This window comes from Bison bison, unplaced genomic scaffold, assembly GCF_000754665.1.
Source record: "Bison bison bison isolate TAMUID 2011002044 unplaced genomic scaffold, Bison_UMD1.0 scf7180017864263, whole genome shotgun sequence".
Classification (NCBI taxonomy): domain Eukaryota; kingdom Metazoa; phylum Chordata; class Mammalia; order Artiodactyla; family Bovidae; genus Bison; species Bison bison.
The window spans coordinates 11,459,751-11,484,873 of NW_011494835.1; the positions used below are offsets into that span (position 1 = coordinate 11,459,751).

General features: G+C 38.3%; 1 protein-coding gene across 3 annotated transcripts in view; it reads left to right on the forward strand.

Moving 5' to 3' along the window:
* The window catches only part of UNC5C (unc-5 homolog C (C. elegans)), a 428,547-nt gene that overhangs the window by 368,238 nt on the left and 35,186 nt on the right, over positions 1–25,123 (forward strand). For 2 of the 3 annotated variants that reach the window (XM_010848326.1, XM_010848328.1), the window contains exons 8-12: positions 6,212–6,268; positions 8,255–8,446; positions 9,121–9,465; positions 12,253–12,340; positions 22,679–22,847. In XM_010848326.1, coding sequence (XP_010846628.1) covers positions 6,212–6,268; positions 8,255–8,446; positions 9,121–9,465; positions 12,253–12,340; positions 22,679–22,847 — 851 coding nt within the window. The remainder of the gene's footprint in view (positions 1–6,211; positions 6,269–8,254; positions 8,447–9,120; positions 9,466–12,252; positions 12,341–22,678; positions 22,848–25,123) is intronic. The other variant, XM_010848327.1, reaches the window with a different exon arrangement.

The window sequence follows — 25,123 nt, forward strand, 5'->3', positions numbered from 1 at the left end:
ACAATGCTTTTATAAACTAGAATTGCTACGTCATATTCATAACTTATATACTGTTCCCCATGTGAGCTGTGAACTATATCTCAATAATTATTTAATCCTAACCATATCATAAAATCTGTTTATTAAGGTTGTAAATGCAGGTCCATTCTGAAATATAATGAGTAACCTTGAAGGCAAGCAGGAATACTTTTAAAGGTGTTCCTTTAAAACTCTACCTGTCTCCCTTTGGCTACAAATTTGATAACTAATCTAAAGAAACAGTTAATTCCGAGACATCTATTGATATATACTTTCCTTTTATGTCTTCCTTAAATCTGGCTCAATCGTTCACAAACTTTGGAGAATGTAAAAATTACTGTATCATATATGTGTATATTTCTATATGTTTAGTTTAAAGGAGTTACAGATATAATTTTATTCACTTTCTACTTAAGGCCCTGGTATTAGTTGCGTCTAAATCCAATCTACTGTGTTAGATGTGGCAAAACTGAAGCAAAATTGACCTGTGTTCAATTTAATAGAACTCAAAAAGTACGGAAAATAATCTTACAGACAAATTCTGACATTCCCCTAATAATAGTTCTAACCTGGAAAGGAAGAAACTGAGGCATAAAATTGAAACAGCCCATCCAGTGCCCACAGGTCAGTGTGAGAGACAATATATGAACCCAAATCTGTCTAATTTTGAAATAAGCCTTTCTCCATGTGGTCTCTTGGAGGCAGAAAGCAAGAAGTTGTCAGCTTTTATTGTTTTAAAATGTGATTTTCTTCTTATGTGTAGTGTTCCTCCAGTTTTTTATGTTTATTCCTTTTTTTCTGTTATCAAAAATGTTGGCATCATTTTTTCAGAGAGACAATGTTTCTCTTTTAAATATTTACATTTATGGTAGGTTCTATGCCAAATACAAAGTGATTATCATACATTAACACCTGCATTATGCTAGCATAGCTATCCAGTTACCTTAGAGTAGAGATGTCCAAGTTTGGAGAATATCTTTGCTTATCCTACACTTTAAACAAAAGACACTGTTTGGATGTTGTTTTCTTTAAGGGTGAAAATCTCTGTTGTTCTAACTTGCTCATGACCATCACTGATAACATTTCAAATGGAGAGGTATTTTCTAGTCTAAATAATTAGCATTACTTCATTCAATAACTGAATTGCAAATTAAGCCATGAACATATCAAGCCCTTTTCTATTATTTCCTTGTCTATTCTTATTTAAATCTATTCATCAGACAGTACATATAAAAATGACAGGTATATAGCCTAAGAGCTGGAATCTGCCTCTGGCTTTAATGTTTCACCAACTTTGTGATGTTAAACAAGTCCCTTCATCAGTCTATGCTCTGACTCCTGGGTCTCTGAGTACAAAGGGGTTAGAAGAAGAAATTCAAATCAATGATCTATTTTAACTCTAACATCCTGGGGGTTTGCAAGTTAGTAAGGGCATAGACTTGGTTTTGAGCAATGTATACCTGGCTATTGATGCTCAGAACTTGTAACATTTCTCACAGCGGCTTATTTGCTTGATAACTTTTCTATTAGAATACTATTTTTTAAAGTTTGTATTATCTTTTAAAAATTTAATCATAAAATAATGATCATTTTGACTGTTGTCTGTCATTCATATCTCTTGAAAATTTAAAAAGACTAGAAATATCAATGCAGTTGGTGTTGCTTGGGAAAATGAAGATTTATGTACTGTAGTTCCTGATGTTGTTCCCAGAAGATTTTCCAACTATAAACCCACTAAATAGGCTGTGTTCAGGCTTATTATTGCACAGTTATGAGCCATGTACTTAAGGATAACTTGATAGTACTCACTGCTATATAAAACTGAGGAAAATTCATTTGCCTTTTTAAGACACTTGTGCATGGGCTCTCATTATATAACAGTTGGACATTAGCTGAAAAATATGGGTAAATCCCATCTGTAGTCTGAAGGATGACTTTGTGAAAATAAGAAAAAGTCATTCCTTCCTCAAGTCATTTAGCCACCATCCACCAGAACATTGTTATATTAGCAATCCAGATCCTCAGTCAACAGGACTGTGAATGGGGCCTACCAAAACTGAACAGTGCAAAACCTGCACGCTATCAGCATTTCTCACAGAAGGACAGAAACCCGATTTGCCTGTCAGAAACTTTCCTTCACTTTGAAATACCACTTCCCATTTTGGGAACTGATTTTCCTCCTCTGAAAAAAAGTTGAGCTAGATATTCTCTTGAATGAATGTTTTGAGTAGTTATGACCTAGCTTCCTAGCATAAGAAGCATTTCACTAACCATTTAAGAGCAGCCCACTACTGCTCTGTATTCCTTCTATCTGTCCATGGGAGGTGGTTTTGAAAGGTGTTGTCAGTGGAGGTTCATTTTGTTCCAGTTAGTTCTTCTATGACTTGACTGTTCCTCCCATTGCAGGACATTCAGTGCCCTTGGCCCTCACTCACTAAATGCCAACAAACAACCGCCTAATCATTAAGACAAGCAAAAAACACCTCCTGTACCCTGCTTCCAGACACCCTCTTGACAAGTAGAACTACCACTGGTTGAGAAATCATTTTAGCATCAAGTTGCTCTCTGGTCTTGGGAATTTGTTTCTGAAACTTGCTACTAAAGCCTGGATTGGGAAGATCCCCTGGAGAAGGGCATGGCAACCCACTCCAGTGTTCATGTTTGGAGACTCCCATGGATAGAGGAGCCTGGCAGGCTACAGGCCATAGGGTCACAAAGAGTCAGACATGACTGAAGCCACTTCATGCACTTGCACAATGCATGAACACTTTATAAATCTCATTTATCCTTTCCACAACTACATGGAAATGCATATTCATAGTCCCTTACACAGATTAGGAAGCTGAGGCTTAGAGGAATGAGGGGGTTTGACCAAGCTCTCATAGTTAAGAAATTGACAGGACCAGGATTCCAGCTGAAGTCCACGAGACTAAAAAACTCAGTTTCACTGCTTTGGCCAACAGCCGAGGTGCTTTTTCAACTGACCTGCCTTTCAAGTAGGAAGAAAGTTAACTGAAATCCCTAAACTTATGAACCAAGCTGTTGATAGTGACACTGAAAACAATTATTTTGTACTGTGTTCTACCAGAGATGCGATTTTTCATTATTGCTAGGACTGCTCTCAGCAGGATCACCTCATTAGCTGAAGAAAATGTTCCCTGTTGTTCCATGAGAGACGGATCAGATGGAGAAGTATAAAAACAAACTCTAGAAAGTGATTCGGTGTTCCTTTCATTTAGGGGATAGAACAGTAATCCCCTTCTTTTCTGATACCCAGCTTCCTAAGTGATGTTTTACTTGTGGAGTTGCAGAAGTGTTTTGAAAAGGATGGAAAAAGTTTTACAGAGTTGCCTTTCAATATTCTTTATCAGTATTTCTGTAACAGTAAGTTGAGGTGTTGAACCATTAATGAGTACACTTACTACTTGGCTGTTTTTAAATTTCCCATGTAGGAAAATAGCAGTTTGGCTAGATTGGTCTGTATCGACTATGAGGAATAGCTAATACTGAGACTTTAATATTTTTTATTTTATCTTAGAACAACCTCAAATGCAAGCACATCATTAAATATATCAATATACCTATGGATAGACATCTTCCAGGCCATATTTTATAGCAACCATCCATAAAGTCCTGTCACTTCTCTCCCTTTGCTCTCCGTTATCTATAGAGAAACCAAAGTGATCTTTTCAAGATTAGGTTTGATGACAGGATTTGCATTTCATTTAGAATCAAATCGAAGCACCTCATCGTGGACCATCAGGCCTATAACATCTGGCTGCTGCTCTTCCCTCTGAGGCTCCCTCCGCCCTTTTCCCACTCACTGACATCTAACCATTTCCTTTATATATCAGGATTTTTGTATGTGCTGTCCCTCTTTGTGGACCATGTTCTCCACAGATCTTTACCTGGCCAATTCTTTCTCGTTGTTCAAGCTTCAGTGTAAATTTTCTTACAGTAGAAATTCTTCCCTGATTCCCTCAATTAGTCATTCTTTTATCTCCAATCACATGGACTTTTCTCATCTTGTCTGTCACTGTCCCTCAATGCCTAGAATAGAACCCAGCATATAATAGGGTCAAGAGTATTTGTTAGGTGACTGAATGAATTCATGGATTCCAGTTCTGTGCCTGGAAATGTAAGTCTGAGGTAAATTGCCACAAGGCACAAAAGTATATATTGAGTGGCCCAGATCTAATTAAACATGGGAAAGTAGAAACTAAAATGAAATTATCAATTTTCTTGTTATTATTCCTTAATCTACCTGTCAACAACAGGGGTTCTTGGTAAAAGCCAAGGGGAAGTAGGTAAAAGCCAAGGAAAACCTAGGGCTGCTTCACAGGGTGAACTTTCAGACTGCGTTCTCTCTCTCCAGAGATAGGCTTCTCCTTTTTATAAGATACAGCTCTTCTGCTTATTCCAGTAGGCTCACACTATTCTTATCAAAAATTTCAGGGTAAACATCAAACTATCCCCAAATATCCTATTTTATACTTCTTTCCTGGCCCTCACATCTGCAAAAAAAACAAAAAAAAAAACTCTTTTGACATCACCCAGCTTAAAATCATCTCCTACAACAGTGATATCACTTAGCTGGTCTCCTGTACTAGCTGTGGAATCATATTGTCTTAAGTCTTTGGGTTTCAAAAATAACCTTTTTTCCTGTGCTCATATATGTCCCAGATGTCCTTTTATTGAGTTCACAGAATACAAATGGAAAAAGGTTATTACCAGACAGAGTGTTTAAAGATGAAAATCAAACCTAATACATGGACTCCAACAACTGGAATAGGGAATATAATATTTATAAAACTAAGTAGGAGGTTGCAATCGTTGCTCTAAAATAAAGCATTAAAAATTAATTCAGAGCAAACCTGTCTGTGCTATAGCAAAGCTCTCTTTCATTAAGGTAGCACTGCATGTTTCTCCTGAATTAGTTCCCCAAATAAGTAAATAGCTTATAAGAACTGTGTGTTCTGCAAACTACAGAAGGTCTACATGAGGCACAATTTAAAGTTACCTTCAGTGTTAAAGTATTACAGACAGACCTTTAATTTTGAACCAATTAATTGTAATTCTTGCAGTTTCTCTATATTTTTTTGCCCTTGAGTATTACTAGGAACACTTAATTTACATGGTTCTTATTCATCCTTATTTGATTAATTCAAATGATGCTGTATTATTTGGTTAATTCATGTTGCAGAATATTAAATATTAGGAATCTGTGGGTGCTAGTTATGTGACACTTTAAACTTTTCCATAGATTTTCATTTCAAAAAGTTTCATGTTCCCCATTTAAGAAATATTTCCCCACAGTCTTCTACTTCACATTATTGCTATTATTTATTATCATCATCAATCATCATCATCATCAGTTTCCTACCTTGGATTACACTAAAAAGAAAAAAAAGGAAAACTGCTATTGTTTATCTCTGCATTCACTATTAGGATGAGGTTTTTATTTTTCCCAATTTACACTATTCCTCTGAAGCCCTAAAATAAACACCCTTATAATCTCTAGGCTCTATTGATTTTTTAATGATTTCAAATAAAAAGCATCCAGTTTCCATTGCATTGACAAACTGCTCAGCCCCTGGGCAAAACCTATTGGATTCCTATTAGATGGAGGGCCAACAACTGGAAGTCCAAAAAGTAGACTTGAGATGGAAGGAGGAGAGTTGGTCTGCTCAGCTCAGTAAATGGGTATTTAACCTTTGACCAATGACGACAGGCCTTCTTTAGTTCTATTAGACTGAAAGCAAGCTGTTATGATTAAATAAAAGAAAAAAAAAAAAAAACTGTTTAGAGCCTTACTGAATATGTCCTGGGAATTAAGGCATATGGCAGGGATAAGGAAAAAAGATTTTCCTTATGCTAATGACCCTTGATGTCTGAAATAAATTAGATCCATTAGAGTTTATGCTCAATAAAAGAAAGACTTTAAGCACTCCAAAGTTAGTGACTCGAGACCAGTTTTTGCTCTGAAATTCAATCTGCCTCCTTATTAATTCTTAGTGAGGCTCCAGAGCAGACAGGAGATGCAAAATCATAATTCTGTACTGAACCAGAATTTTAAAGGACCCAGGTTTCTTCTTTTATTTTATTTAAGCCATTTTTCATGCTTCTCATTTTGTTTCCCTCATTAATTTGATTTTGTTCCCATTTTTGTTTCATTTTTTGTTTCTTTTTCAAGGTTTCATTTATCCTATTTCAACTGAGCAGAGAACCCAGAATGAATATGGATTTTCTTGTAAGTTTGATGTTTGGTTTTTATGTTGCTGAATAATCATTTAACATTATTGCCCCCAGTTCAAGTTTACCTTCCCTTGGATCACAGATGTGCACACAGGAAAGCGGCGCCTAATATATTCCAACGTGAAAAACAAATTAGATTTTCACTGCTGAAAAGAAGAAAGGGTCATTTCAAGTCTCTGCCAGCTTTAAAATCTATCAGTCTAACATTCAAAGCTTAAGTCCCGGTAGCTGGCAAAACATATCATGAAATATGTGGATCTAAATAAAGGGCAGGTTTCAAATGCTAGAAAGTAAAGAGTTGAAAAAATGCAGATCCATTGAGTTAGAGATCATGCATGTTGAATAAGTAATTACAGCCTGGTAAAGCAAAACATTAAGGTTTTAGATACAGTATTCTGACCAGAGTTCAGAGCACTGCGGTAGGGCCTCACATGGAACCCAGCAGCAAAATGAAATCAGTACTCTGAAAGCAGTGCTCACAGTGCCTGAGGGTTTGGTACATCACTGGTTTCCTGAAAAGATCTGCCAGCATCAACTTGATTGATGCTTGAGCAGAGAATCTAGAAACTTTGGTAAAGACAATTATTTAAAAAGAATACAAATTCTTTCACATATAGTACATTTAAACAAAATCCTGAAAGAAATGGAGTGATTTCCCATAGGGAATGCTATTTTACTGTCAGTGTGTTACAGATACATGGCATAAGACAAGTCATTTCACCATGTAAACCATGTGACTGTGAGTCTTAGGAGAGAGGAGTAGTTCCTTGACTTTAGGAGGCCAAGAGACCTGCAAACCTGAAAATTCTCTTCCTGCAAAATAAAAATGCCCTTGTATAAAGTTCAACATCAAAAGGCTTTTCTTGACCATCTGAAGCACCAGTTTAATCACCTTTCACAGTGAGCACACAGTTCTGGTTAATCTTGCTGGTCATTTTTGTGAGTCACAGAAAACTAAAAATAATAGAGACTTAAAGATGTCTAAAGGATTCAGGAAAGCTTTACTTTTGTTGGTTGAATTATCAACTTTTATCACCATTTGCCATTGGATCAGAGCGTGTTCTGTGCCACTAAGGCAACATACAACATTTATAGGAATTTTTTTCTTGCTCTACCCAGAGACAGACCTCCCAGCTGACCTCACACCGTGTTAATCGAATGCCTAATTGCCTTTTGGGGGTAGTCTGACCTTTCTGATCACTGAACCAGGCCGTTATCTTACTCATTACAGCATAGAGCTATATTTTATTCCAGTAATGAGTGGCTCACAGGTAAATCTCTGACAAGAACCCGTGAGAAGCTCAGTGTTCTCCGAGGTAATACTGAATCTGTAGCGAAAGCCTGGAGTTATCAGCATTAGCCTCTGCTCCCCAGACCTGGGTCTTCTGAAAGTATACCTTGCAAACCCAGCATGTCTGTTCCCAGTGTTTGCCTTGCCTTGCCTTCCATCGTTCCCACCCACCCCTTCACTGATTTAGGGCGAAGTGAGAAGAGTGCTGTGGAAAGTAATTTTGTGACTGGGAATGATACTTAGAAAAATATTCTGGTGCAATAAATATACAGATTCAGTAAATGCCAGATGTTTCTAACAGAGTGTTTATGTTTGTTTTTAAAGAACTATCAGTGAATTCAAAGCTGCCTTCCAAACTTCTCCACCTGAAATTAGTAATAAAGTTTTTTTTTTCTTTCTCCTATGGGTTGGGATGGTTTTAGCTCCAGTTTCCTTTTATGCCTTGTAGTAAATGGTGTGTTATGTTGCCCAATTTAAGATAGTGAGTGAATGATGCAGAGTGAGAGAGGAAAAAAATGCAAGATAATTTTCCATTGAAAGGCCACAGTTGTTTTAAATAGCTTTTGAAATAGATTTGAAATTAACCTATAAAAAAGGCAATAACTGTCTGAAAAAAATTATAGCAATACATACATGTACTGTGAGAAGTTTCTCTAACCACCGAATTGCCTGTTTCCTTCTCCCCTTTAGCTGCTCCTGATTCAGATGATGTTGCTCTGTATGTCGGCATTGTGATAGCTGTGATAGTCTGCCTGGCCATTTCTGTAGTTGTGGCCCTCTTTGTGTATAGGAAGAATCATCGTGACTTTGAGTCTGATATTATTGACTCTTCTGCACTCAATGGAGGCTTTCAGCCTGTGAACATCAAGGCAGCAAGACAAGGTCAGTTGACATTGCATTTCATACGTGGATTTAAGCATGTAAGCAGCCTCCCTATATGTCTTCAAAATCAATAAAACTACATTAGCTGAAATATAAGCTCCATGAAGACAAAGATTTTCATTTGTTTTGTTGATTATGTTAATTTCTTCATATAACTCATTAGAGTTGACAAGGTGCACAGATCTCTTTTTTTCCCTTTTTTAACAGGTTTCTCTGACATACTTTTAAAGTTTTATTTGAGAAGAGTACAAAGATTGGTTGATAGATTTCTTACATTCCCTTTTTCTTCTCCTGTTAACAAGGCATCTTGTATTGGTCTGAATATAGTGGTCTACAGATGAACCCAAATCCCGTATAGATGACTACTACCTAGTCACGTAGTGAGGATCACAAGTGTCTGCAGATTCAGTCTGTTGAGTTAGCTAAGTACCATAGAAACAATGAGTAATCTTCAAGGCAAAATATAGAATGAACTTGTCTATTTATTTGTAGCCAATAATTAAACAGATTCCAGCTATCTAATTGCCATTTTCAGTAGAACCCTAGTGTCTGTCCATCTCTAATATTTGTTGAATTGCTTTGCTATTGGTTCAGAAAGTGTCAGGGAGAGTCTGACTAATATAAGTTGTCTGAATGAAGAATGCAAATGGGCGTCCTTTCTCTTTCTGACTCAGATCTCCTGGCAGTACCCCCAGACCTCACATCAGCCGCGGCCATGTACAGGGGACCTGTTTATGCCTTGCATGATGTCTCAGACAAAATCCCAATGACCAACTCTCCAATTCTGGATCCACTGCCTAACCTGAAGATCAAAGTGTACAATACCTCAGGTGCTGTCACACCCCAAGATGATCTCTCTGAGTTTGCATCAAAACTGTCCCCTCAGATGACCCAATCCTTGTTGGAGAATGAGGCCCTCAACCTGAAGAATCAGAGTCTAGCACGGCAGACAGACCCCTCCTGCACTGCGTTTGGCACCTTCAACTCCCTTGGGGGTCACCTCATTATCCCCAACTCAGGTAATTCCTCAAGGTGTTTATGTTGCAGAGGTAGATCTGGGAAACCTATCTTTATTATTTGTTTTCATTAGGCCTGAAAAGTTAAATGTATCCTATCTAATCCAAATCTATTGTTACTTTCAATGTAAAACAAATAGTACTTCAGTCAAGATCAGCAAAACTGTTTATCTTCCTCTAGCCAACTCTGAAAACACTTCCTCTAGAAATATTGCACTTACAACTTTCTGCCGAGGCATAACTTACGACTGCCATTGACCTTCTTTTTAATAGCCCTTCAGAGGCAGCATTAAGCCAAAAGCCTTCACTGTTGTCATCACACTTTAAAAGGACAAATTAATTAGAAAACGTATCAGTTGGTTCAGTTCCAATTTCCTACAGGAAGCAGTACTTCAGAATACGAAATTAGATGATCAGAGGACATGATATTAGACATCAACTCTTCATTAATTCTTTTTTACACAGTCTTCAGGGTCAAGGTATTTCTAAGGTATTCACTCCACATAGCTTCATCATGTGTCTCTTTAAGGTAGGATTAAAGTAGTGCCTTTTAGTAGTATTCAGTTTTCAGTTCATTTAGTTATCTGCATGTAGAGAGTAAGCTCCATAAAGCTCTTAAATAGTGAACCAAAGTTAGTGACTCATAATGTTTGCTTAAAGTTTGGTGTTTATTCATCACTATGGAGCCATCAGTTATGAGAGGGTTAATGGACTCCCTGTGCATGTCCAGGCACTCTTTTGGGCCAGATAGAGTAGTCTGTGAACACAGAAAAAACCAGTTTGAACTAAGATCTATACATAGCATAAGAAGCGAATGTAGTGTGTAAACAGCCATAGAGCCAAGTAATATAGAGAACCGATTGAACTTGTCTTTGATTCTTCCTCTCATTCAGTCCCCCATTTCAACACCTCAGCAATTTTTCACCCCATGCCTTTTAAAAGTGTACTTTAATAAATTGAAATATTTAATGGAATATCATTTTTCCTTTTCTAAAATACATTTCACAGAGCTGAGATCACACATTACATAAAGTGCTTTTATTCCAATCTTTCTCATTCCATGCAATTGCATGCTTTTTAAAATCATGATTTTAAATATATTGTAATAGTCTGCAAATGAATAGATCAGAATATACTCTACTGTTTTTTCCTTGTTTAAATATTGTATTATTTCCAAGACAGTTTTTTTTTTTTTCATGGCAGCCAGTGGATTATACCTCTCCTTTCCATTTCTACACTTGTCACTTTTTCACATATGAATTATTTTAAAGGCTTCTTAAGTAGAAAGGAGAGAGCCAGCATGTTTAAATATGTACTGGGCAATGGTGATGTACATGCATTATTTTATTTACAGTAATCTAATATGTCTCAGGCCTTATTCTTGTTACTTTGCATCCATAATTCTGTCTCATCCCCTTAACAAACATAAAGGTACATTTGATTGTTCCCATTGGAAAAAATAAAAATACCGAGGCTTGAGTGCCTCATGTGTGGTCTTCCTCCTTTCATTGTGTGCCTCAGCAAACCATCCTGATGTCTGATGTGAGCATGACATTCTACTTCCTGCAGCACGACAAGGTGCACATTACGCCTCAACAGTTGCAACCAGCTATACAAAGGGCTTTGACTAACTATTCCTCTTTAACTCTGTCCTTTACTCTTGAGACCTTCCAATGTAGTCAAGCAATTTCCTTATGGTCCTGTGTTCATATGGCATATTCCATTTCCTTGCTAATTAGATAAGCTACTAAGCTACTCAAAGACAAGAACACTATCTTTTACTTCTTGGCATTCACAACCCATGAAAAACTCTACTCACAGTCAGGTTCCATAAAATGTTTGATAGAGTTGAGATCCGTTGCATTTATTAGAATAGAATTGTGGAGGCAAGTATCTTCAGGTTGCTGCCCACTTTGAATTACTATCTGTGATAATGCTACACGGGTACAAGCCCATGGTTCCTACGGTGTGGTCCACTGACCACCAGCATTGGCGTCACCTTGAGACTTGTTAGAACTGCAGTTTCCACAGACCTTCTGAATCAGAAACTCTGAGGGTAGGATCCCATAATGTGCACTAGCAAAACCTTCAGGTAATTTTGCTGCAAACTAAAGTTACAAACCATTACTGTCAGCACAGTTGACTTAGAACAGAGCTCAACCCAACAGTCCTACAAAATGCACCAATTAACAACTAAGTAAAAACCTACTTGGCCTGCTGTGACTAAAACTAGCAATTGCTCGGTTGCTGTTCACTTTCTAGAGTTACCTATGATGAAAGAAGTTCTTCACCAATTATTTGTTGCAGAAAAACACTGATGCTAACCAGATACTTCAGAAATAAATGTTTTTTGATATTGTTGAGGTTAGCATTTCCCTGACTTTGAGTCTTGTGGGGATTTTTTTTTTTTTTAATTAGAAACGATGCATCATTACAGCTGTTTGAAATTTTAAGAGCAGTTGTTGGTTTTCCCCTCATTTTACAAGGAAAACACCAGTGGAACCATCTGTCTAGTCCTTAAATAAAGCAAGAGTTTTTTAAAAAAATGACATCATTCCTTTAAGTGATTCCATAACAGTTCAGAGGGAGCTGTGGTAACAAATAAGGCCAATAAGGGAGGAAAGCCGGGTGGCTATGAATATTTACATGTCTTTAGAGAGAAAGCAGCAGGCTTATGGCGATGTGGCCACAAAATCTCCTCATTCCTCTCCACTTGCTTCAAAGGCATTCTGTGAAGTTTCCTTTTGATTCATAGGTCTTATGTGACTGCTTTTCTCTTTTGCTATTCAGGAGTAAGTTTGCTGATTCCCGCTGGGGCCATTCCCCAAGGGAGAGTCTACGAAATGTATGTGACTGTACACAGGAAAGAAAATATGAGGTAAATATGCTTTTTCTGGTGCACTTGACTTTATCAATGTCTGACTTGGGAGAATTGTATATTAGACAGAGTAAACTCAACATACATTTGTCTTGATTGCCCTGCTTCTGGCATTTCCTTTTCAACTAGACCCATAAAAGGTCAGTTTTTACCCCTCTTTATCTTTGGAGCTCCAGACACTTTTGCAGATCTTGAATATGGGCAGAAGGCCAGAGATGTTTTCCCCAAGTGGACATGTGGCCATATTAGCTGAAAAGATGGCTGGAAGAGTGATGCGTAAATTGTGCAAAAGATACAAAGAGAAATTGGCTTCATGTGGCCTGGCTCAGGAATATAGCCTGTAGCCATTTTAGGTTCAAAGGTCACATAGAATTGAACAACCCTTTAATCCTTGACTTGCCATCCCAACCTCAGCCTAGCACTTTATTCTCACCTGGATTCTTTATTCTCACCTGGATTCTTTATTCTCACCTGCAGATTCTTCTTTGGGGGACTGTCTTGTAGTTTTTAAGTGTTATTGACCCACTTCTTATATTTAGCACCTATAAAATCTATGCTTGGGCTTTGCTAAATGGATCTAGGGTTGATTAAAACTAGGTTGAATCTAAGAGTGTTTTGAATATATCATAATCATAAAGATGAAGTTATTTTGAGTAAAAATAACAAGAGTTTCGAAGTCCTAAATTCAGTTTTCAGTTGGGCCTCTAACAAATTGTATCTGGTCATTCTTGATTCGTTCTCACATAAAATGTATGTGTTAAATAGCACTCTAGAGGCCTGACTGATGAATGCTTCTGAAGTGCACTGAGATCTTAAAATAAGAGTTGTTGTTGAAATGACAATCCTTACATGTAATTATCACTGTTTTTCCAAAGGGGAAAGGCGTTGGCTCAACTGCCCTGAGCTCTAGATGCAAAGTGAGAATGCCAAATGTAGAGCTAGCTTATCATTTGTTGTCGTTGTTCAGTTGCTAAGTCATGTCATCATAAGATATTATATCTTTTCTCTTCCCCTCTGTCATCCTCAGAAAAACATCTCTCTTTAGTCGTTGTCTTCAGTAGCCAAAAAGCTCTGTTACTATGCTCTTGAGTAAAGATTCGGTATTTATAACCTGTAGGACGCAGAACAGTGTTTTCCTCAGGTGATATACTTTCACCTACACAAACATGAGCCTGTCCAAGAAAATAATAAAATTCCATGGTCATTATTCATGTGCCTTCAATTTGAGCAACAGAAAATCACTAAAAGTCTTGTATTTGTGCACATCAAATATTCATTTTTCCATTCCCAATGTAAAGTAATATTCACAGTCCCTCCGAGTGCCCTTCTTTTGCAGCAGGAGAAATGAAGATTAGCAAACTGAGATCCCTTTATATTTTAGTTTTCTTCTTTCTTCTGTCTAGAATCAAGGTTAACACTAAGTATATCCATCCCTGAAGGCCTTTTGCCAACATGGATGTTTGGTTTAAACAGAGATGAGTATTGGCTTGTGCTTTATTCTGAGAAAGTGTTTGTGGTCTGCTATTTTCCATGTGATCACCATAATCTATGGCTGAAGATCAAACCTTAAGAAGCTGCTGCAGGGTGTGCTGAAGCTGAAAGACGTGGGCACTCAGGTGCCTTGTGTGATTTTTCTTCCTGCAATTTAGTTAGCACCCTGACCAGGATAATTGTACACTCTGGATGAAGGAGGGAGAAAGCAGGAAATTGACAAAGCTAGACAATTCTGCTTTAGGCTCTTCTGCCTTTAACTTTAAAGAAAAGGAAACTATAAATCACCTCTTACTATGCCTACCACTTGAAGTTAGGTGCAGAGGGAATTGCTCTATTAAATTTGGTGTGCCTCAATGAAGTTCTGTTTATGAAAGTGAAGCTAGAGGATCCTCAGGATCTCAAATGAAAATGTACACCAGAGACCATGCAGCAGGGAACAAACACAAGACAGCTCTCTCAAATAAATGAGACAGTCTTCTCCACTCATTTTTGTTGTGAAAGAGATGCAATTTTCTTGTGAAGTCACAATGACGAGTATGTTGTTTTAGTGTATAGTAAGAATACAAAACATAGCTACCGTAGAGTCAGCATACTGGTAATTTCATTTATTCCTCACTTCGTTTATTCCTCACTATTCTGCGAGTTATGATGAGCTCCACATTTAGAGATGAAAGGACTAGGGTTCATAGCCAGGGTTTCACAGTTAACAGCTGAGGGTCAGCAGAATTCACACCCAGGTCATCTCCTCACGAAGCTCTTCTGCTGACATGCCATCCCCACTCCATAGTATCCAGTGCACAAACAGAGCCTCTGCCCTCTTGTTACAGTGCCTTTTGGGGCACAGTGTCTGTCTATTGCTCACGTGATCTTAGAACTTCTTTCAGAGGAAATGCTGTGAGACAAGAGAAGACATGAATGTGACTTCAAGACATGTGTAGGAAATTTCTGATTACTTTGCTCCATCTTCCCTCTCTTTGATTGCCTTTATTGAATCCAAAACTGGGTGTTTTTCCAGCTGGATACCTTCCAGTGGGTCATCTGGTGATGTGAACTGTCTAAAGGGAGGTGTGAACTTAATTGCATGTGGCAAGTGAATGTGACAAGAGGGGGCCTTATCATTACGGAATATGCACTAAGAAAAAGCAGGGGATGGCAGATGAGCAGCCTAAATGAGCTGCAGACACAGGACAGGCTCTCTGCAACCGAAAGGCATCTGAGCTGCAAGCCTGCGCTCTACGGGACACACCCCTGCAGAGATTGCGAAGCCTCGTCCTGCCCTGCCCTGTGGATACACTTCCCACAGCTAACGGCACCAACATGGACCTTTTTGCCTTGCTTCCAGTAACAGTTTAAAAAATGAGTCTGACTCAGCCTGAAATTTTGCCTTTTGTCATTTCTTATTAAAACACAATTTGAAGATATGAGCATTAATTTTCGCTTTCTTCATATTGTGTACTTGTCTAGGAGTTTTCTCAAAAGGCCAAAAAAATCAATTTAGACATTCCAAGAATAAAGGTAAATAGACATTTTTTGGGTAAATGGTGGGGAACCATGGAAGATCTTTAAGCAGCCAAGTGCTACGTGAATAGCAGTGTTTTTAAAGATTGACAGTGACCGTGTGCAGGATGAACTAGGAAGGGAAACAGAAAGACTACTCCAAAGGCCGGGGCCCTGGTTGACCCATGGCAGAGATCAAAGTATGTGGGGGAGGGGCTAGGGAAGCAGCCAGGCCTGAGTCTGGAGAGTGGAAAGAAAAGTGTATTTCAGGACAAGTTTCACAGCTGGTTAAAAGTGTGGCAAAAGTTGCAGAACACAAACAATATATTTAGGGTTCAAGCCCTGGGCACTGAGAAAATTGTGAGAGCAGCAAGAGGTGATCGGAAGCAGCAACTGGTTCAAGGAGAGAAAAGACAAATTCTGATTTCTCTGCACGTGGTCTGTGTAAGAGGGGACTTGCAACTCTTGCTGGAGATGCACATGGACAGGCACCAGTGAGTGGATTCTTCAGGGGAAAAGTGCAGAGGCAGAAAAAAGAGGACTGCGGAAAGAACTTTGGGAAGCATTCATTTTAATATTTATTTATCTGGCTATGTCAGGTCTTAGTTGGTGGCAAGCAGGATCCTTCACTGTAGCCTACAGACTCTGGTTGTGGTGCAGACTTCAGAGTGCTAGGGCTCAGTAGTTGTGGCTCCGAGGCCTGTGGGATCTTAGTTCCCCAACCAGAGTCCCCTTCATTGCAATGTGCATTCTTAACTCTGGACTACCAGGGAAATCCTGGAAATATTCTTATTTAAGGTTTGGGTAGAAGGAGCAAAACTAAATAGATAAGGCAGGATAAGGATAAGGCACATAAGCAAGAGTTGGCATCTAGCAAGAAGCTTAATGTATAGTTGTTCATCAGTGAATATTTTTAATGAAAGAATGAATGATTGTAATTATAACAAGAAAAAATCAAAGGTAAAAAGAGTTTCAAAATGAAGTGATTGACAGAGGTATTACTAAAATTGAAGTGCAAAGAAAGAGAATGATAATTCAAGAAGGTATTGGATTTGTCAGATCTGTCAACTGTAGGACATTGGTGGCGTTTAGGACTTTTTTTTTTTTTTAAGGACGAAATCCCAGTTAGAAGTTTAGCATGTTAGTGATGAGGCAATTAAAACTATCATTATATTTACTGAATATAAATAATAAAGTAATACGTTAGGATAGTGGGCCAAAATGTATTATGTTTGTAATCATATTGCAGACCGTTTTCATTTATTTTAATGTGGTGTTTGGAACTTTGTAAAATAGTAGTTGACGTTATTATTTCTCAGTGAAACTCAGTGATATTCTCTTTTAGGTAGAGTCCTAAATTTCTAGTTTGAAGGAACAGCTATAAAGAGACTGAAGGTAACATAGGCAGGGAGTAGAATCCAGGTATATTTAAATCTTATTCTCTGACTGTTCTTCATAGTTTTTATTTATTGAAGTTCTACTTCTAAAGAAATGATTCAAGGTGATTTATGCAAACAATCTTTCAATAGGAGGTAACTTTTTTTTTTAAATAAGTGGATGAAAAAAACAACAAAAAAAGGAAAAAATAAAATAAGATTAGAAAAGATTAGATAAAGTCAGGTAGGCAGTTAGAATATAAAATATTTGATGTAATTCCCAGCATATTTCTTGTTAATAGGTCATGAACTTATTGTTTCAAAGCTTTCAAGAGGGAAACATGGTAAGTTATAAGATCCATGTGTCCAGAAGGGAAAAAGATGCCTGGAAGAAGCTCAGTTACTTCTCCTTTGGTTCCTCATAAAGAAAACATTTTTTTTTTTCATACAGCAAGCAACATCTTTAAAATATGAAAATAGCGATGAGCTTCACAGGGCTACTTCTGTTGGTATCCCTCAATGCAAGTAGATAGTATAAAACCCAATTATAAATTCAATAAAATAATTCCTCAAGGATTCAGCAGTTCAATCTAGGGCACAACACTTAGCTGTTCAGGCTTAATCCAGGGACAGATTTTGGCCTATCTAGGGAAATGGGGGCACGCCCTTCAGAGTGGCTTCCATAAATATTTTCTTTTGCTCAATTGATCTTTTGATAGCAAGTGAGTTAGATATTCCTTGTCAGATACCTAAAGTGCAAATATTTCAAGTTGTTAGTTATACATGAAACCGATTGCTTTAAAAGGCAGCTGAGCCTAAAGTGGAATTGTCATCCAGAGGGACCTGACAAAAGATGTGTGTGTTAATAGAAGGCGTCTCGTCTCCACACAGAGATAGGTGGGAGGAAGATGTTTTTTTAAGAAGCAATTTTCAGCTTACTCTAGCCAACAGTTCATAGAAATTTCTCAAGGTCCTAAATCTGGATAAGCAACTCAAAATACACCACTGATGGGAAAGAAAACCAATGATCTGTGTTCAGATCCCAGTTTTGCCTATGACTACCTTTGTGGCTTTAGGCAAGTGTGTTAATTTCTTTAGATATCAGTTTCCTCTTTGGGAGAAAAAAAAGTACTATGAATACTTATCCTGCCTACCTTACAAGTGTGCCTTGGGCAGCCAATGCAATAGCTTTTATAAGAGTTTTGTAAATTGTGCTCTTCTGCGTAGAAGTTCTCCTCACTGATAACAGCAAGCAAAGGATAAGAAAATCTGACAGAAAACTAAAATTCCCATCTGAGGGCTTTGTCCTAGGGTGCTCAGAATCCACCCAGCATTTATCATGATAAATGATCCTTGTTGGACTCTGAAAAGTTTTTAAAATTTAATCATTGGTAATTATTGGATTTCTACTTAATTGCTATTTCTGTAGCTAATTTTTGCTTTACGTTTATTTCCGTATCATCTGCAATTAATATTTACAGAAAGTGTGCTTAAACATCTTAGATAACACATGAAACATAATAGTAAAGCCCTTCTCTGCAAAAACATAAAACAGATTTTAAAAATTTATTTTCTACTATTTTTGTTTTATGTAGTTTAATATCCTCCCTTTATGTAAATAAAGGGAATGTGGATTTAAATGCTGTGACCTTTGGTTTCACACAGTTAAATCTTAACCTTTCCTAAGTGGCTTCTTCCATGTATACTTGGAAGTGTTTCCAATTTCAGTGCTGTTTCTTTCATCTTGAAAACCCCCAAAGATTCTTATCATTATTTCTTCTTTGTTTTTCATTCCCGGTTATGAATTCCTCATCACCACTTCCCTATTCATTACATTCTTGCATCTCACTGGGTTAATAAATTCTTTTGACACCTACTGCCCTTTCCTTCGCTTGCTATCCCTCCTCCAAGAATGGTGCCCATCAATATTGCATGCCAGGGGAGTGCAGGTCTGACAGCGCCCCAGCCCAGCAGGCAGTGGTCTCCCTTCTGTTCCAACTCAGTGATGAGAAGAACCCCTCCCCCTCCTCCTCAAGCACCGGCTGCTAACAGCAGACTGAGAGACAGCTGTTTCTAATCCCCAACTCTACTGCAAGGACCACTTGAAATGCATTTCACTTTAGTCTGCTTCCTTAAAAGTTTAATGTGTATTCTCAGGGTATACTTGTAACTAAAGGTTAAGCATAGTGTTCAGGAAAATGCAGCCATGACTTTTTCCGCCCCCCCCCCCCCGCCCCCCCAGTAAGAAAAGTAGAATTAAATAAGAATGTGGTTACTGCTTAAGGAAGAAAAGTGTAATATCAACTATGGCACAGGAGAGCAGGACGTCACTCACGTCCTTAGAGAATGCATTTCAGACTGGAACAAAGGAGGGCAGAGTGGGTTCAGAGGAAATGAAACTAAAGGGGACAGTAATGAGTTCTCAAGCTGCCACCTACCTTGTGATTCCAAATACATGTATATCTCCAGGTTGATAACTTCAGATTTAACCAAACTTTATTGTTATTCAGTGAGAATGGAGATGATGTTAAAAGGCTAAAAAGAGAGATAACGTTTAACTTTTTTTTTTTTTTCCTAAATAAGAGGAAAGGAAAGCTATAGGTTGAGGGATTCTAGTGAAATTTTAAAATCGGAAGCACAGAGAGCCAAGTTTTATTAAAGGGAAATATGTTAAGTTTTAACTGAGTTCTTAGACCTGATGATAATAATCACTAAGAACTTAGGAATTTCTAAAATTTGACCTTACTTGTGACCTATCAAGGTGGCTGCCACAGTTTTGTAGATGCTGATAAAAGACACAAGACTCCTGAGTCAGACGACGTGCTCACAGCAACACCACTATCCAAAGTGTTACCATTTTTGTGCCAGTTTCCCAAGCCTCAGTTCTGAAAGGGTGATGTAAAGACAGACGACGTCTATACATTCAGTGGCTCCACTCCAGGAATAAACCGTTGTGTTTAGGGAGCCTGAGTGTTTTGTAATGGGAAGTGGACAGGTCTACCATTTACTCCAGAGGGAAGCACTGTATCGTCAAAGGTGATTGCTATACAGTTGTCTTGAAAAGACAACTGGGACCATGCAGAAACGTGAGCGATTCAGGGAGCGTAGTCTTCCAACAGCAGGAAAAAGAAATAATAGTGGCTGCTATCATTCACTGAGTGTTAAGTGAGGGTGAGCCACAGATAAAAGCTAACTTCTAGGTTACATAGTATTGAATATATTAACCATAGATAAAGACTAGAGGAAAATCCAGTTCAAGTGGCTGATGCAATTTGTAAAGAAATTTGATATGACCCTTGTAATATCCATGTGAATGAAATAGGAAGATATGAACTGGACAGTGTACATTTTTAATGGGTTTATATTTGACTAAACTGAGTAACTCAAAGTATTGATGTCAGACTAGAGAGAGGTTTCAAGTAGTGTCCTTGAAAATGTCTCTGTCTTTGCCCTGTTCTTATATTACAATGTTATCAATGACTGGAATGAGAACGTAAATGGCAGTTACATCAAATTTATGGAAGATAAAAGGCTAGAAGAGGTAGCCAATATATGGAGGAAAAACATAGCATTAAGAAATAGATGACCTGAAAAATTTCCTAAAACAATTAAAGTAAAATTAGATGGCTAAATATAAATTTCTCTGTATAGGTTCAGAAGCCATTGCTATAACCACAGACAGCCTAAGAGCCTTTCATGTTAAGAGTACACAGAGTGGTCAGCTTTAACAAATTACTTAACCTTCTTAGGGCGTCATTGCCTCCTTCTATAAGGGACATGCTTAACCATATTATCTCTCTCTTCCCATCTAACTCAAGTCTGCTAAATAATATTTATAAATAATTGATTGAGAATAATCTAAAGCAACAATTTTGTGAGGCATTGATATAACTACATGGTGATGGTACTTTAGTCTCCAAGTCATGTCTGACTCTTGCGACCCCATAGAGTGGAGCCCAGTAGGCTCCACTGTCATCCCAAAACAAAGAAAGCAGTAGTCTGCTATACTGTATATTTAAGTACAGTCAGCCCTCTATCCATGAGTTCTGTATCTACAGATTCAGCCAACTTTGGATCAATAATATTTGTAAACAAAAAAAAAAAAAAAGAGGCATTTTTTCCAGGAAGTTCCAAAAAGCAAAACTTGAATTTTCAGTACACTGGCAACTATTTACATAGCACTTACATTGTATTAGGTATGATAAATAATCTAGAGATGATTTAAAGTATGTGAGAGGGTGTGCATAGGTTATATATCATTTTATGTAATTGTTATATAATTTTGGTTATAAATGGTTAAAGAAATTTTGTAGTAGTTATATAATTTTTATGTAATGGTTATATGCCATTTAATATAATACTGTGCCCTTTTATATAAGGAACTTGGACATCCAGGGATTTTGGTGTCTTCAGGGGGTTCCTTGGAACCACTCTTGCGTGGACACCAAGGGGAGATGGTCTTCCATTCATTTCACAATGCCTCACTCTAGTGAAGACAATGAAGCTGACAGACATGTCTCATAACAGAAAGATGGAATTATGGAGAGAGACCTGGAAACCATGCTTTTCTAGCTGAAGTTGCAAAAATTGAGGAAGTTTGGTCTGGAAGAAGGTTTTTAGAGATAAAAATCTCTAAATGTTTGAGAGGCTCTTTAATGTCAAAGTGGAGAGAAAGCAGGTCAGGAATATGTGGAGAGATGTGTCAGGAAGGCACATTGTATTCACTCCAACTAAGAATTTTTTGTAAATTTGAGTTGAGAATAGGTGAGGTGACCCCTCACTACCAACCAAGTCAGCATGTTGTTGGAGAAGCTCTGTGCTTGTTGACTTTGAGGGTCCTTACTGCTCTAAAATTCTGTGAGCCCGGGATTTCTTAAGTCAGGCTATTCTGACAGCACAGTTTTGAGTGTCGTTTTTGCAAAGGCATTGGTTTTAGTCCCAGCATGAGCCCTTGTTGGTTGTGAGGCTTGGGCAGTCCACTCCAACACCTTGGAGCTCTGTCCTCACATACCAACTGACAGCTTGAGTTAATTTATTCATTACCTGTTAATTACATTCTTATTAGGGAAATAAGGCAATTTAAAAAGAAAAAAGAAACATAGAATTAAAGAATTTGTATCTTTGAAGTTCATTCCCACCCAAATTCTCAGAGTATGAATTATTATTGTTGTTCAGTGGCTCAGTTGTGTCCTTCTCTCTGCAATCCCATGGACTGTAGCCTGCCAGGCTTCTCTGGCCATGGGATTATCCAGGAAAGAATTCTGGAATGGCTTGCCATTTCCTTCTCCAGGGGATCTTCCTGACCCAGGGATTGAACCCCGGTCTTCTGCATCGCAGGCGGATTCTGTACCACTGAGCCACCATGTATGAAGTATACATGTAGAGAAATATCCATTTAAATTGCTATAGAAATACAGTTCTCTGTTCTTCCTTGGTCATATTTGAAAAAATGAATCTGGTATACTAGCCTGAATTATTTCTGAAAGTCATTTGGAAGAAGTTTAGCTCTAGGGTATCCTTATTCTAAAGTGATTTTTTTGAAGTGTTTTTCAAGTTAGGTCATAAAAACACAAAAGTATCTAAAACTCTATGAAACTACTGGCAAGTATTATCAGAAAGAAAATGCTTATGTAACTTCATAAGGACTCTGTTCCATCTCATTCCACCCTGAAAGTATCTGTACATGAATTTAGAGGAAATTACCAAAGGCAGACCTGTGTCTGAAGGAAAGGATCAAAGAGATGCAGACAGAGTCACTATTATCAGAAAGACCTCAAGTCTTACAAGATCAAAGTCTTGGTATGAAATGCATGTCTTCATACTTAATTCTGCCTCAACCCACCATCCACCCTCCAAAAGTAAAACCTCCAAGAGGAAACTATTTGTGCAACTGTAGATCTGAAATCTCAGTGAGTACATAGTACCTAAATACTAGAGAACTGTCACCATGCGATCTCTGCTCCCCTCCCAGGCCGCCCATGGAGGACTCTCAGACTCTCTTGACCCCTGTGGTGAGCTGTGGGCCTCCGGGAGCCCTGCTGACCCGCCCCGTCATCCTCACTATGCATCACTGTGCAGATCCCAGCACCGAGGACTGGAAGATACAGCTCAAGAACCAGGCAGCGCAGGGACAGTGGGAGGTGAGCCTCTGTGGGGATAAAGGTGCAGTTCATGCGGATAAGCACAGGCGATCATGGGAAGGCTTTTAGTTTTAAAGCAAAACATGGGTGGAATTTTAGCTTATTCTCAAAATGAGAGAGAGAAAGGGAAAGAGAGAGGGAGGGGGAGATGGGGAGACAGACAGTCAGACACTGGCTCCTGAGTGCTTTATCTACTGACTGGTAAGCACAAAGAAAATGATGACCAGTCATTAGCTAACTCATAGGGAAAGTGCACTTAAGAGTCTTACATAAATCCCTTTTGAATATACATACTATCTTGGGAAGGGAAATATATATATATATGTGGTGTGTATATATACAGATATGAAAATGAAAGTGTTAGTCACTCAGTTGTGTCTGACTGTTTGTGATCCCAGAGACTGTAGCTGACCAGACCCCTCTGTCCATGGACAACTCGTCCAGGCAAGAATACTGGAGTGGGTAGCCATTCACTTTTCCAGGAGATCTTCCCAACCGGATTGAACCTGGATCTGCCACGTTGCAGGCAGATTTTTTACCATCTGAGTCACCAGGGAAGCCTGTGTGTGTGTGTATATGTGTGTGTGTGTGTGTTTTAATTTTCATGTAGAGAAACATTGCACCTGGGTCAGAAAATGTTAGGACTTACTTGCCAACAAGTCCTGGAAATAGGTCTGAATTTAACCTGGGAAAACAGGAAGTGTGTATCCTAAGCTCCAATGCAATGAAGACTGTGTATAGCACCTTGGCTGTCTGTAGCTGCAGCCATTGGAACTTCTTAAGGGCAGTGCCTTAAACAGATCCTGCTCTTTCCATCAGAACCCTGTAGTTAAACCTGAAATTAAGTGCAAAAGGATTTGTTATATTTACCATGAAGATTCTATACCTAATACCTAAAAAAAAGTGATTTGTGTAGTCTTTACAAGAGAATTATCCAATATGCATGTTGTATGTGGGCTTCCCTGGTGGCTCAGATGGTAAAGAATCCACCTGCAATGCGGAAGGTCTTGGCTCAGTCCCTAGGTTGGGAAGATCCTCTGGAGGAGGGCATGGCAACCCACTCCAGTATTCTTGGCATGGGAGAATCCCCATGGACAGAGGAGCCTGGCGGGCTACAGTCCATAAGGTTGCAAAGAGTCGGACATGACTGAGCAACTAAGCACAGTACACGACTCGTGTTGTATGTATTTTGTGATTACTTACAGTATTTTTCTTTTGGGAAAGAAAATTATAGAAAAAAAATTACATTAAGACTCAACTCCTAATATTTTAGGAAAAAATAATAGTAGAGATAGAAGCATAGCAGGGTATCCCTGGGATTATCTGGAATGTCTTCTCTATGGACATACTCTCATCTTGGTCATGTGAGCATCGCTTCTTGCAAGAGGACCTGGATTAAAGTCTAGGGCTATACTTAATGTTAAGACTGGACTTGACCAGGTCTAACTTCAATTTCATTTAAGTTTAAATGATTTATCTCAGAAACATAAAAGTCTTAATCTCAAGGGATCCTACTTTGTTGGCATGATTCTCCACCTATTACCATAATACCGTATTTCTGGATTTGAGTAATAATAGCAATAACAACAATAATAAGAGGAAAAGAAAAGAAAGAGTTATGAAGAGTAAAAGAGGGAAATCCTTATGAAAACACTGTAATTATATTTGTGACAGGAACAGGGAGCATCTTCGTCCTGTGCCATTTCTTCTAGGAGGCTTTCTGTAACACACCATCAGGAAATGACACTCAAGGCTTGTCCTTGCCCTGCTGGAGAAAGCAGCTTCTTTGCAGGTGTCCTTTTGGAGCTGAAATAAGCCTAGAGGTGCTGAGTACCTTTCTCTCCTTTTTAGTCCAGTTAGAGCTTCATCTTTAGGTATGGGTTCAGCTGAAGAAATGATTTCATGAATGCTATTAAAACACAAGCCATGGTGTAGCTCAGATGATGTTGCAAGGGCTAACTAATAAATAGCCATCTGAGGTGGCAACTTTCAAAGCTGTGACAAGCCCTGGGGACTCAATTTATGATGAAACGTTTGTTCGTGTTTTTGATAAATAACCATTTGCTCACCATGAGCCAGGCCCACATAGATACGGTAGGAAGCAAAGTAACCTGGTTGCTGCCTCTGCAGAGACTAAGTAGCCTAATGCAGAGCCTGGGCTGTGCCCTCACATGATTTCATTTCTCCCACATGAAATTCTCTTTTAAATTTGAATGAATTAAAAGTTGGACAATTTCAAAAAACAAAATCTGAACTTCCAACTTCTCTTGAAAAAT